Genomic DNA, 13932 nt, shown 5'->3' with positions numbered 1-13932 from the left:
GGGAAGAGGGCAGCAGAGGGCTGGTGCTGTCCTGTGTCTCCAGAGGTCCTGAAGTCATGTCCCTGTGTCCCCCTTCTCTCTCTCGTCTCCTCTCTGCCCCTTGCTCTCTCCCCTCAACAAACCTGGCTTTCCACCATTCCTCCCATTCCCTCTTTCCTTTCTCCCGAGATTGTCCCCACTCCTCCCTGCTCTCTCACCCTCCCTGCCCCATCTCTTACCCCTCGCTATTCCCTCCGCCCTCCCAGCTTGCTGCCCTTTCTCTCCCCTCCTGTCCTCACACTGTCTCCTTTCTCCCTCCCTGTAGGAGACAAAAGTGATTGCGATGCCAAGCCCAGAGCTGCCAAGCCCACGAAGAAGGAGCCAATGTCCATGTTCCAAGTGAGCGGGGACAAGAAGGAGAGAAAAGGCAAAAAGAAAGGTGATGGGCGACAGCTGCCCATACATCCCCTGGGCCCCCAGAGCTCTCGTCATCCACAAAGGGTGCATGAGGAGTCACCACTGGTACCATGGGAGCCTTTGGGATATGGCTAGAGCTGGGTGGTCAGTTCTTGGATGGGAGACCTCCCAGGAAAACTCTGGTGATGCTTCAACAGGGGAAGCATCCTGCCCTGCCTCAGTGCTGACTCGGTTCCCCTGGCACGTGGCTGTACGACTTTTGGATGAGGTCTGTGCAATCAGTAATAGACCCATGGCATGTTTCCGAAGAGTGCAGGTGCTACATAAGAACGGCCATACTGGGTCAGACCAAAGGTCCATCTAGCCCAGTATCCTGTCTTCCCACAGTGGCCAATGCCAGGTTCCCCAGAGGGAATGAACAGAACAGGTAATCATCAAGTGATCCTTCCCCTGTCGTCCATTTCCAGCTTCTGGCAAACAGAGGCTAGGGACACCATCCTTGCCCATCCTGGCTAATAGCCATTGATGGACCTATCCTCCATGAACTTATCTAAGTTCTTTTTTTTACCCTGTTATAGTCTTGGCCTTCACAACATCCTCTGGCAAAGAGTTCCACAGGTTGACTGTGCATTGTGTGAAGAAATACTTCCTTTTGTTTGTTTTAAACCTGCTGCCTATTCATTTAATTTGCTGACCCCTAGTTCTTGTGTAATGAGAAGGAGTAAATAACACTTCCTTATTTACTTTCCCCACACTGGTCATGATTTTATAGACCTCTATCATATCCCCCAATAGTTGTCTCTTTTCCAAGCTGAAAAGTCCCAGTCTTATTAATCTTGCCTCATATGGAAGCTGTTCCATACCCCTAATCATTTTTATTGCCCTTTTCTGAACCTTTTCCAATTCCAATATATCTTTTTTGAGATGGGGCGACCACATCTGCAGCAGTATTCAAGATGTGGGTGTACCATGGATTTATATAGAGGCAATATGATATTTTCTGTCTTATTATCTATCCCTTTCCTAATGATTCCAAACATTCTGTTCGCTTTTTTGACTGCCGCTAGCCAGATCTTGACCAAATCCCACACTGAGTAACTCCGTTCTCCTGAGCGAAATATCCCCTTGTCATGACAGATGTGTACGGTCCTTAGCTAACGTCTCTCGATGGCTTTGAGATCCTCAGACGAAAGACACGAGTGTTAGCACAGGGATCCGTAGCCCCTCTCTTGACTGATTCCTCTGTGCACGTGTCTGCCCCCATAGCCCCAGCTCTCACGAACAGCGAGGCGGAAGACGACTCTGATTCCAGCACCAAGCCAATCAAACCCGACACGAAAAAGGACACAGCTTCCATGTTCCAGGCGGGAGGAGACAGCCACAAAGAGAAGAAGACCAAAAAGAAAGGTGGGTGCTCCCTGAGTGGGGGGTGCACCATGGTGGGCTCTGGGCACAGAAGGGTACAAGTCCCATTGCTCAGGGCCAGCAGCAGGGCAGCACATGGGCAGATACCAGACACCTGGGGTTACAAACTCTTCCATCTTCGTCAGGTGGGGGTATTATTGTGAGTCATATGTTTGGGCTCTAGAGGAGGAGGATGTATTGCCCCCTGCTGGCTAATTTAGCTAGTGGAATCGGCCGTGTCCTTTGACTTGCCTTGTGCAGAAATGCCACAGTGGCCGCTTGCCCAGGCCTGGCCAGCAGCTCAATGTGATCGAGTTAGGATCCCTCCCTTTGTTGGCAGAGTACCCATCACATTGCTTCAGACATGACCTGCCGCCACCGGTTGGCTGTGCAGGTCATTTAAAATGCTCTGCTCCCGGACGACAGGCTGTGCCAAGGGTGGCCGCTGCCTCTATAAATCAATCCACCAGCGCCCTCCACCTGCCAGTGCACTCAGCTCCTCCCCGCCATCCTGCTGGGTTGACGGGTTCTGGGCCACTTCTGGGCAGCAGAGCGGGCAATGCCCATTGTGTGTTTCTGTCTGCAGCTCTTCCCAAAGCCGCTGGAGAGGGGAGCGAGGGAGAGGCCTCGGAAAGCCCTCAGAAGAACTCCAATAAGAAAGGGAAAGGGAAGAAGTCCAAGAAGGTAAAAGGCCGGCAGGTCCGGGCTAATGGGCAGCGCTGGGAATGGGGGTTTCCTCACGGCTCCCTCACTCCTGGGTTATGGCAGCCCCAGAGCCAAGTCAAGGGGCATTTGCAGCAACTTTCTGGTGTTAATGCTGAAGGAGGGTGGGAGGATGCGCAGGCAGCCCATCTCGCAGAGCAGGGCCACGGAAAGAATAGAGGGTGGGGCTGCCTAAAGGGGCCCCCAGCAGGTTCCCGTGACAGCTGGCGGGAGGGGGTTGCCCCGGCAGGTGCCCACAGTGGCTGGGAGGAGGGGGTCGCCCCGGCAGGTTCCTGCAGTGGCTGGGAGGAGGAGGGGGTCGCCCCGGCAGGTTCCTGCAGTGGCTGTGGGGACTAAGTTCAGAGAAGGGAAATGCTCAGGAGCCTGGCACTTGACCGGCCAGACCCAGGGGAAATGAGGAATATGGCCCAGGGAACAGCTCTGTGACTGGACAGGAAGGGAAAGGTACCAAAGCGAGATGCGGCCGGGCACACGTCACGCAGTGGTGGGTGTGTTTCTGGCTGCTAACTCTTTCTTGCCGGAAAGCCTTAGAGCCTGAAATGAGCCCTCCCTAAAGCCTTCTCCCCTTTCCGTTCTGGGTGCCGGGCCACAGAAGGAGGAGAGGCCGCCATCCCCCATCATCGAAGTGGACAACCTGGAGGACTTTGTGCTGCGGCCGGCTCCTCAGGGGATGACCATCAAGTGTCGGGTCACTCGAGACAAGAAGGGGATGGACCGGGGCCTCTATCCTACATATTACCTGCACCTGGACAATGAGAAAAAGGCAAGCAGTGAGGTCCCAGCCTATTAGACTGCGGAGTATCCCTCCCAGGGGAGCGGGGCAAGCCCCTCGCTCAGAGTGAGAGCTCAGTGGGGAACAGTTTTCCCATGGGAGTTTTTGCACAATTTTTCCCACCCTGAAATGAGGCGAAAAGTCCCCGTCTCAGAAAACACGGTGAGCCTATGATCATCTCAACCAGCATCAATCGAAGTGTTCCTTTTTGAGACGTTCGAAACGTTTAATTTCCACTTGGACCTTGTAACTTGGTTTTTAACCTGGTGTTAGTTGAATTGATAAAAGGGAAAGTCATTTTGAATCGTAAAGTGAACGGTTTTGTTCTGGGCCTGTGGAATCGGCCGTCCTGGCAGCCTCAGCGTGTTTCAAACGTTCTTCGAATCGGGAGATTGGTTGAAACCGACCTTAGCTCGGGCAGGAAAAACTTTTTTGGGGGAAATTCCCTACCAGCTCTACTCAGGACACTTAAAGCCGGACAAAGCACTTGAAAATATACTATAGAGATGAACACTGGCCTAATGGGTCAGAAGCATCCCTAGCGTAAGCCTGAGGCAGCCACTGCAGTTACACCAAGGCTGAGTTTGTCCCAATGAGTCTGTCCCATCTCTACCTCCTGATATTCCATGGTGGTTTCCCCTCTTTGCTCCAGACTGAGAGCAGTGTTACGAACCCATGCAGCTGTGCCTGCGTACTGATGAGAGAAGGGTGACTGTCAGCACTCCTATTCGATTCAGGCCTACTGTGTCTGCCTGAAGATGCACCTCTCCCAGGAGCTGATGCCCCATTTCCAATGGTGATGCTGTTTCAGTGGCGCAGTTTTCACACTGCTCCTGGAGTAGGGCTGCAGCTTGCGATCTGAAATGCGTTTGTCCGCTGATTGATCTGTTCCCTTCCATCCATATTCCCACAATCCCTCTTGGGAGATACTCCAGGCTCTTTACATCCAGTGCAATTCTGTCGCTCCACAGGTGCAGTTAGAAAGCCCTAGCCACAGGGGGTACGTCTACACTGCAAAGAAAAACCCATGGCTGTCCAGGTGACTTGGGCTCGGGCTGCGGGGCTGTTCCATTGCTGTGTAGACTTTGGGGCCCTTCCACCTCGCAAACCCTGTGTAGACATATCCTGAGAGCCCAAGTCAATTGACCCAGGCTCTGAGACTGCACAATGGGTTTTTCTTTGCTGCATAGATATACCCAGTGTGTGAATACAAGGCCCGGCCCAGAACCGAACTCCCCAGGCTTAGCCAGTGTCTTTGAGAGTGTCTCCTTTTGGGAGATCCATAAGATGTCATCACAATCACAGCCCGGTGACATTGGGCCGCCACCCTCTCCTCTTGTGGCATGGTGTTCTGCTGCAGCGTGGGTCATGTAAATGTCACAAGACTGGCACTCACAAGCTTGTCCTATTGCAGAAGCCAGAATGTCTGAGAGGCCTAGAGCCACTGTCCCCAGAGACTTTAAAAAGACCCCCCGAGGAAGGTAAGGATCCATGGAAATCTAAGTCTCAGACATGAGTCTAGCAGTTAGTCTGGAACATGGTGAGCTCCCTAGTCATTCCCATCTCTTGTGGCAGTGGGTCTAGGCCCAGCTCCTGTGAAAGCTGCCTCCTGCGCTCCGAGCTTCTCCTGTGTGTTGACAGTTTCATTGTTCCAGGGAAGGCAACTGTCACAGGTGGTGGTGGTCATGGAGACAGAGACAGGCGATCTCTATGGTAGCTAAGGCCAGTCACCAAGGGGGCTTTGAATATCAGGACAGTGGCCTTGTACTGAGCTCTGTATTTACTAGGGAGGTAGTACACTGCATGTTGTATTCCCAGCAGCCTGTTAGCAAGCAGCTTGAGTGTTTTGTGCCTGGTAGAACTTCTTCAAGGTGTGCGGCTTCAGTCCTACGTACTGTGAGTTGCAACAATTGAGCATCCCCTGCTCAGCCCCTGTAATCCAGCCCCCTCCTTCCCGTCTCCGACAGGTGTTCCTGCTGGCTGGTCGGAAGCGGAAAAAAAGCAAGACCTCGAACTACCTGATTTCCATTGATCCCACTGATTTGTCCCGAGGCGGAGAGAACTTCATTGGGAAGCTGAGGTACGAGAAAAGCTGTGGCACCGGGCAACACTGAGTCCTGGGCCACCTCCCATTTCCAGGAGTCCAGAGCAAATTCCCAGTAGGTGACAGTGCCAGGGAGTGAAGTGAGAATAGCCACTATATTGCAGCGTCTGCCCTGTACCTCTGGAATCGTGCCAGCCTAGGTCTCCTGCTGCCTGGGTTATTTCCTGCATTCTGCTGTTCCTGCGGCTCTGAAGCCCGATCTGCTGGGATTTGTGTAAAATCGTGGTTTAGCAAACGCTGCCGCACAGTGAAGTGAACGTTGGGAGGGACGGGGTGCTTGCACATCTAGGTCACGGGTTCAGATCCCATCCTGGTCGGTAATGAGTGAAAGTGGTCACCAACCGAGGGGTGTTCGGTGGCCTGCGTGCAGTGATTTGGTGGGTCCCAATCCTGTTCTCCGGGGACAGCTGTTCATATAATGAAAAGGGCCTTCGTACTTGACACGAATCAGCCCCCGGGCTGGCAGCCTCAGCGGAGCATCCAGGGATGATCTGGGCCATTGGGACAGAACTCGTATCTCGGCCCTAGAGGGGTCCGTCCAGAGCAGGATAGGCCCATGGTGGGTGCAGTGTGAGAGCAGCCAGCCCTGTCCCCCCGTGGTCTGTCCCTGCTGCAGAGATACAGGGAGGACTCAAGTGTCCAGGACTGTCCATCTGGCTCCTTTCACTGGCACTAAATTGATGTCTAAAAGCTATCAGGAAACAGTGGGCAAGGGGTGATCCTTCCACCCCGCTCCCTCACTTCCCGGGCTCAGGTGCAGTTTTCCCGTGTACATACCCTCCTTCCTACATGGAGATGTGGCCCACACTGCACCATTCAGATTTCCCCCCACCCCCCCTATTCAGGCTGGTTGGCTTACTACCTATTGTGCAGGCACCGCACTGATACTGCACGTAGGGTGGAAACTGGTCCTTCGATGGCTGACGTGGGGAGAACATGTCCCCCACAGACATGGGGAATGGGTCTTGCACTGAATCCCTCAGATGGAGGAATGAGTCCCACACAATTCAGCCCCCAAAAGAAAACTGCTGGAGGGAGGGGACCCAAGATTGGTGCGCATGCTGTTTAGGTTGCTGCTTCCCACTGCAGCCCAGCTGAGTCCTTCTGACTTTGTAGCTGGGGGTCACAGCTTTTCTGGCTGGAACTGGAGCCTCCTGTTACTAGATCTGGCTTCCGGACTGGCGCTGGGGGAGCAGGGAGGGGAGAACTGGCTCGTCCGGTTCTTTCGGAAGCAGAGAAAGGTCACCTCTTGACAGTGCTTTCAGCGAGGAGGAGTCCTGCACATCCCAGCAGCCTTCGCTGCGGGCCAGAGGCGTTCACTGTGGTCTGTTGGAGCAGGGAGCAGGAGGTAGCTGTGTGTATGGCAGTTCAGAGACGGGCTCCACCCTACGAGCAGCCTACCCTGTCACATAAATGACAGGATGTTAGCTCAGAGCAAGTCAGTAGATATCGGAGGCTGGCTACCTCAGGCGTAGGCTAAGCACAGAGCTGCCCAGGGAGCCAAGACCTGTTCTACCTGCAGAGTTGCACCAGTTTACCTAAAGATGTGATTGTAAACTGATTTTGTTATACCAGCGCAACTCTGTGTGTGGACGCTCTTCGGTCAATGCAAACCTGTCTTCTTACATCGGGTTAGCGTGAGTGAGTAACTTTGCAGGTGGAAGTTACAGAGAGAACCAGTTTAAACCCATATATGAGTGTCCACATGAGACTTTGCATCCCTTTTTAAACCCTTTTAAGTTAATCCAGTGCAAATTCTGTGCACAGACAAGCCCCTACTTATATGGGGGTGTAGCAGAGCCAGTGTGTGGGTGATTCCCGTGGCCTCTAAACTGGCCAGTGTTTGTGACATGCTATTCTCCCGCTGCAGATGGTTTTGTTTCTGCTCAGTTGTGTGTCTCAGGCACCTATCCAGAATCTTACCGACAATGCCCCTCAAAGCACGACAGCCCTGATGTAAAGGAATCTGGGATGCATTTGCAGTTAGGAGACCTGCTCGGTTGCTGCGTTGGTGAAAAGGGTCACTGGCTAGCACGGTGGGATTGGAACCCCCAAGTCCCCTCCTTACTAGATCCAGCCCCACTTTGCTGGCATTTCCCTGGGTAGCCATCTACACAAATGTGCTAGGCAAACTGATGGGCGCGATGGACCAGGGGAGCCGTGCACAAGGGGCAGCTGGGTCTGGAGGAAGCTAGGGAGCACTTCCATGCCTTGGGGTCTCATGTGGCCGTACAGAGCCTGGCCTGGTGCAGGTTGTTCCCTGTGCAGGATACAGCCCATGCCCCTCCCACCTCCCCATTAATCAGGTGCTTGTCAGTAAGTGATTGTCCTTGACAGACTCTGGTGGAGGAGAGCTGCTCCTGTCGCTCTCTGTGGAGAGATTTGGGTTTTGGGACCACTGCAAAGACCCCACGTCCCCTCCTGTTTCCTCCCTTTGATTGTGCTGCTGTGGAGATCTGCTGAGATACCCTGGTGCCCCGGAGACCCCTTTCATAGCACCACAGAGGGTAACCTAAGGAAGGGCAAATAGAGGATCAGAAGAGGGGTGACGGTGCCACATACACCCCCCCCCCCTCCCCCAGGTCCTCAGCCTGATTTCTGTCTTTCGTTGTAGATCCAATTTAATGGGGACTAAGTTTACTGTGTTTGATAACGGTGTGAACCCCGACAGAGCAAATGCCGACTGGTCGAACGTGCGACAGGAGCTGTCAGCCGTCGTGTATGTAAGTAACAGGTGTAGGCTCTTTCCACCCTCCCCCGGTAGAGAGCCGCCCTCACTGGGCAGCATCCCACAGTGGCTGCCCAAGGTCTCAGACTCCTGTGCCCATTGTGGTCTGTGCCAGATCGGGAGAGTCCTGGATTCATTGCCAGTAAGCGCGGCTGTCCTGCATCCTGTCCTGGAGAGCGGAGGTCTGTTGCTCCGGCGGCGGGGCGAGGTTCTCCCAGCTGCATGCACATCTGGATGGGAGGCGGGGCAGTGTGGAGCACTGCGTATCCCAGTCACGATAGGGAGTCCCAGACGCACACTGCTGGTACCAGTGGGTCAGGAAACAGCTGCTAAGTCTTGGAGTGGGATGTTTGTTCTCCCTGTTCAGCATGCGTGAGCCTCTGGTGACGTACTGATGAGACCGTTGGGGTTTCTGTTTCAGGAGACAAATGTTTTAGGGTTCAAAGGACCCCGGAAAATGACTGTGATCATCCCTGGAATGAATTCGGACAATGAGCGGGTGCCAATCCGGCCCCGAAACGTAAGTCGGCGCACCAGCCAGCAATGGTGGGAGCAGGACCCCCTTTCCTCCGTGGCATAGCCCACTTCTTAGCAATCCCTAAGGGAGGTGATACTTCCCACCCAGGCACTTAGATACCACGGGGACAGGCACAGTATAAGAACTAGAACAGAATGGCAGAAGCCTACAGTTTGGAGATGATTTAAAGGGGCATGGCCAGCTCCCCTTGATGTCAGGAGTATGGGGGTGTGCACACATGGTACACAGCCTCATACGGACCCCGCACACCCCGGGAAATAGTCGCAGGGACTCCTAGGGGTAGAAAGACTCGCGCTGCCTCCTGAGCGTATTTTCTTGCTGGTCCCAGGATAACGACGGGCTGCTTACGAGATGGCAGAACAAGAACATGGACAACCTCATCGAGCTGCACAACAAGGCCCCGGTATGGAATGACGAGACCCAGTCTTACGTCCTGAACTTCCATGGCAGAGTCACCCACGCCTCCGTCAAGAACTTCCAGATCGTGCACGGCAACGATCGTAAGTCCGTAGGGAGAGTCACCCCACAAGGTCGATTTCCCCGGTCAGGGAGCAGCGTGCGAGACACAGGCGATTCCCGCCAAAGGGGTGGGGATTGTCAGTCTGGAGGAATCTCACGCCATCTCTCCGGCTTAAGTTTTGTGCTTGTGAGCTTCGTTCTGGTCATGGTGAGCAGTGTTATCCTGGAGGAGAGTTGCTGTGTCCATGGGATATGAATGGAAAGCTGATCTGGGTCTTGATTGGCACCAGATGGGAACTGGGAGGATATGGTGTCCTCAGCAGCTTTTCATGCTGAGGTCAGGAGGTGGGCTGCTGCGGTCTGTCCCCAGAACACAGTCCTGGCGCCCTGCTCTGGGGCTCGCACGTTACTGACATGGCAGCTACGGTGCTGGGCACGCACCTTACTGAGCACGGTCACTTCATTCGCCCTTTCTGCTCCCCGGGCGTAGGTAGCATCTGAGCCAAAGCGAGTTTCCGCTCCTGATGGTCACGGGGTCAGCGGAGTCTGCTCAGCTTCAGGCATCAGCCAGAGAGTCAGACATCCAGTGGTGGGGGCAGAATCTTTACCTGGGGGAGAAGGAACAGTCCCAGCAGGCTAAGTGGGGGGATTGGCAGCTGGAAAGGTCTTGTTCCCGCTCAGAAACTTGCAGTCCATTTGAACTGAGAGGAATCCTGGTGGGAGTTTCCGGACCATAATCTCACTTTAAATAAGGGGCTAAGCTCTGCAAGGAACCTGCTCGGAGGGAGCGTTAGGCCCATTGCGCGAGCAGAATGGTACCCCTTAGGAGCCTTGCTGCTCACCGCTCTGGGCCCATGGCGGGCCAAATTCCTGCTCTGTGTGGATCGTGCTGGAGTGGAGCACCAGAGGGAGCCAGAGGGCCAGGCAGATTGTACTAGGGGACTGGGGCTACGTGGGTCTGGTGGACGGGGGAGCTCTGCAGTTCGGACGAAGTTCTGCAGTTCCCCAGCCTGGCTCGTGCAGCTTGAGCCTGGAACCTTCCTTGGGCACGGTTCTAGCGGTAAGGAAACTGTTCTCCTCTGGGCCTTTAAACAAGGGCTCTGCCTTGCCGTGCTCCCGGCTTAGCTTCTCGCTGCTGGTCACTGGATGAATAACTAGAATAAGGCCCTAGGACGACGCTGTCCAGAATTCCCCAGCCAGACCATCCGTGCCGCTGCTCACTCCTGGTGGGACCCCCGCTGATGGGGAGAGCTCCCGGAGCAGGTCACTCCACCAGGGCCCCAACCTGGGCCAGCTGGGCCCAAGCCCGGAGCTGGGGGATGCGGGACATGAGAGGCAGTGAGCACCCCCGCACCGAAACCCATTCGATAAGCTAAGTGTAGAGCCCGGAAAGGCTCATGGACCAACTCTAACGCTGGTGTAAGCAAGCCCAGCTCCCACTGATGCCAATAGCTGAGCGTCTGCCTACACCAGCGTTACATGGGCCCCTTTTGTGGTTGGTTTTGAATCCATTGCATCTGAACTCCCCGTATCCCATGTATGATCATAGAGGGAAAAATTCTAGGAATTATTTGGGGCCAGTTCTCTGGGCCTGTGCTCTGCTGGAAGTCAGGCTAGATCAGGGGTAGGCAACCTATGGCACTCGTGCCGAAGGCAGCATGTGAGCTGATTTTCAGGGGCACTCACCCTGTCCGGGTCCTGGCCACCGGTCCGGGGGGCTCTGCATTTTAATTTAATTTTAAATGAAGCTTCTTAAACATTTTAAAAACCTTACTTACTTTACATACAACAATAGTTTAGTTATATATTATAGACTTATAGAAAGAGACCTTCTAAAAACATTAAAATGTATTACTGGCATGCAAAACCTTAAATTAGAGTGAATAAATGAAGACTTGGCACAGCACTTCTGAAAGGTTGCTGACCCCTGGCCTAGATGATCACCATGATCCCGTCTGGCCTTGGAATCTATGAAAATTCACCTCTGGGCAGAGTCCCAGCGCAACCACTTATGTCCCCCAATATGCACCACGTAAGTCCTCAAAAATCAGGCCTGTGGGGCTTAAAAGAGCTCAGGGCTAAATTTTCAAGCACTCAGCACCCACAAATGGGGCCCAGCGCTTTGGGAGCTGAGCTCTTTGGGAAACCTGGCCCCGAGCGGGGGTGGGGTGGGGTGGTGATGGCTCCTAGGTGTTCAGCAATCCACAGACCTTGTTCAGCCTCTGCTCGGGGGAGTGAGTCTCACCCAGAGGCCGAAACAATCCTGTGTTGGCTCCGATCCGAGGCTGATGCTGGAGACAGAATGACATTTTACTTGGTTGGCTTCATGAGTTGGCTGGAATTGGAAGGTCCCTGAGGATCAGTCAGAAGGTTCGAAGTTCAGACAGCTGACTGCTTGGGGACTGTCGGGCTCCACCCACCCTGTACCCCAGACTCGCGGCAGAGACCACCTGCGAATATCTGAGCGAGGGCAGCTCAGCGGCTTTATGAAGCATGCAAAGCAGCGAGGGACTCTTCTGCCTGTCACCTGTCCAGTCCAATCAGGGGATGTTCGTGTCCAGAGTGTTGGATTACAGGACAGAAAGAACCTGTTGGGGGGCCCCCCGGTTATTTTTACAGATTTCCTGTCACCCTCGCTGGTGTAACAAAAGGAAGCCACGGGAGAGGCTGTGGGCTGGGGGAGTGCCACTGCTGTGCTGAGAATGGTCAGGTCAGGAATTCTAGCAAGGGATCAGTTTCCCCTTGGGAGAGGCAGTGTTTGGGGCTCCTGTGTTCTCTTACCCTATCGGCGCTGAGAGGGGAAGGGCTGGTTCTGCTGATTAAATGGCAACGTTTATTGTCAGGCAGGTGGCTGAGTTCTGCCCCCACCCTGCTCAGTCCCCTCCTGTCTGCTGGGTTTGACATTTGAGCGAGAGCCCCGCGGCCTTTCAGTCCACCATGGCACGGTGCTTCACTCAGCCACAGCCTGGGAGCTGGCAGCAGGTGCAGGACCCACACATTCAAACTCGGAGACATGACGCATTGCTTCTTTGGAAGGTCACCTTCGATGGACAAACTGCAGAGGCTGGGTTCAAGCTGAGCCCCTGGGCATCCAGATCCCTAGGGGTACGACTTCAGCCACTGGGAGCTGAAAAACTGAGCTGGAAATGTCATCAGATGGACTTCCTCGTGGGTTTTCTGGCTGGGCTGCTGGGGGTAACAGCGCAGACAGGAATTCAGAGGTATAAAGGATCACTTCATCCGGTGCCTCCTCCTAGTCAAGGATCTCAAAGCTTTGACATGCATTAATGAATCAAGCCTCTCAACCCGTTTAGTTATCCCTGGGTTACTGATGGGGAAACTGATGCAGCTCACAAGGTTCAAAGTGACTGGGAGGGACCAGGACGCTGGAGATCTGAATTCTGTTCTGGGCTCTGCCACAGACTGCATAGCCTTGGGTAGTCTCCTAACTTAAGCCAGAGTTTTGGCTGCCTGGCTGGTTCGAGGGTGTGGGGCTTTGACCCTTGGCACTCAGATTAGCCCAGGAACCTGTTTGTGTGCGTGTTTGCGCTGATGGTCTCTTATCTCCTCTCTTTCAGCTGACTACATTGTGATGCAGTTTGGCCGTGTGGCGGACGACGCTTTCACCATGGACTATAACTACCCCATGTGTGCTGTGCAGGCTTTCGCCATTGCCCTGTCCAGCTTTGATGGGAAGCTGGCCTGTGAATAACACGCCTGGGAACCCTACGTCCCTGACTTGTACTGAGCCTAGGCCAGTTGGAGGAGCAACGTTGCCAGTTGGAATGGCTGAGCAAGGCAGGGGTTTGCCTACAATACGGGGATCTGTGCTGACGCTCGAGAACCCGTGAATCACACTGCGGATGTGAATAACAGCTGGACTGGTGTTATTAATGTTACCTGTCCACATCTGGAGAGTGGAGCTGAATGAGACCAAGTGGAGTCGTTAAATGCAAATACGTATCCACTGATTAGGGTGTAGCAGGTCAGATATCACACAGTCACCGTTCCGTCTTCCTCAGCTTCCACCCTGATGGAAGAGATGGCCCCAAGCACTGCAAAGACGCTCTTTTAAGCTATAGTGGGTTGGATCGTTACTGTAGAATACCAGAGTACTCTTTGTACTCTTGTCTCCATTGAGTCTCTGGGTGGTTCAGAACTGGCCACTGGTCCCAGACTACAAAGCAGCTATATATTTAGCAGATGAGCCCGACAGTTGCTCTGACATCATCCTTTCAGGAAGTTCCTCAGAATCCCTGAAATACTTTGTTTTTTAGATTCTGTTTTATATATTGTAGCATTAGGTTTAAATGACACAGGTGGGGGAGCAGGTTGTTTTAATTTGTTTTCTTTGTACTGATAATGGTCAATAAATGAAGAACTGTGGGACAAATCTCTGTTCATTAAAAAAATGAAATTGAACTTCGTGCTGGACCAGAGTGCTTTCTATATCCCCAGAATAGGTACAGCAAGGGAATGGAAGGGTAAGTATCCCTCACATGCACTGTCCAGCCAACGTGATTCCTCCCTCTCCAGGCAGAAGATATATTGGATTCTTGGAGAGCAATACTCTGACCTCTAGCTATGCAGCAGACACGGCTGGTTCATGGAGAGCACCAGTCTGGGATGTACTTGTGAAGGTGCTTCTAACCAGCACCGGGCACAAGCTTCGTCAAGGGCTTATCTGGATTTTGTAGGAGCAGAGATGGACCTAATTCCAAACCTATGCATTACCATCTCCCCTGTGCACCCATTGGGAAGTGGACCCTTGTGACTATCTGCAGGCCCTGAACCTGGGCCCACATCCA

General features: G+C 53.6%; 1 protein-coding gene across 2 annotated transcripts in view; it reads left to right on the top strand.

Annotated features, from left to right (window-relative positions):
- The window catches only part of TULP1 (TUB like protein 1), a 32915-nt gene extending 19369 nt beyond the window's left edge, over positions 1-13546 (top strand). For both annotated transcript variants that reach the window (XM_054028438.1, XM_054028437.1), the window contains 9 exons: positions 305-418; positions 1663-1803; positions 2387-2484; positions 3116-3286; positions 5263-5375; positions 8014-8122; positions 8549-8647; positions 8994-9165; positions 12703-13546. In XM_054028438.1, the coding sequence (XP_053884413.1) occupies positions 305-418; positions 1663-1803; positions 2387-2484; positions 3116-3286; positions 5263-5375; positions 8014-8122; positions 8549-8647; positions 8994-9165; positions 12703-12836 (1151 nt within the window). In that variant the 3' untranslated portion in view covers positions 12837-13546. The remainder of the gene's footprint in view (positions 1-304; positions 419-1662; positions 1804-2386; positions 2485-3115; positions 3287-5262; positions 5376-8013; positions 8123-8548; positions 8648-8993; positions 9166-12702) is intronic.
- Positions 13547-13932: the final 386 nt, after the last annotated feature.

The sequence above is a fragment of the Malaclemys terrapin genome, chromosome 4 (assembly GCF_027887155.1).
Source record: "Malaclemys terrapin pileata isolate rMalTer1 chromosome 4, rMalTer1.hap1, whole genome shotgun sequence".
In the NCBI taxonomy this organism is placed as follows: Eukaryota; Metazoa; Chordata; order Testudines; family Emydidae; genus Malaclemys; species Malaclemys terrapin.
The sequence above is the reverse complement of the archived record's forward strand: the minus strand, read 5'-3'. Positions and strand labels throughout refer to the sequence as shown.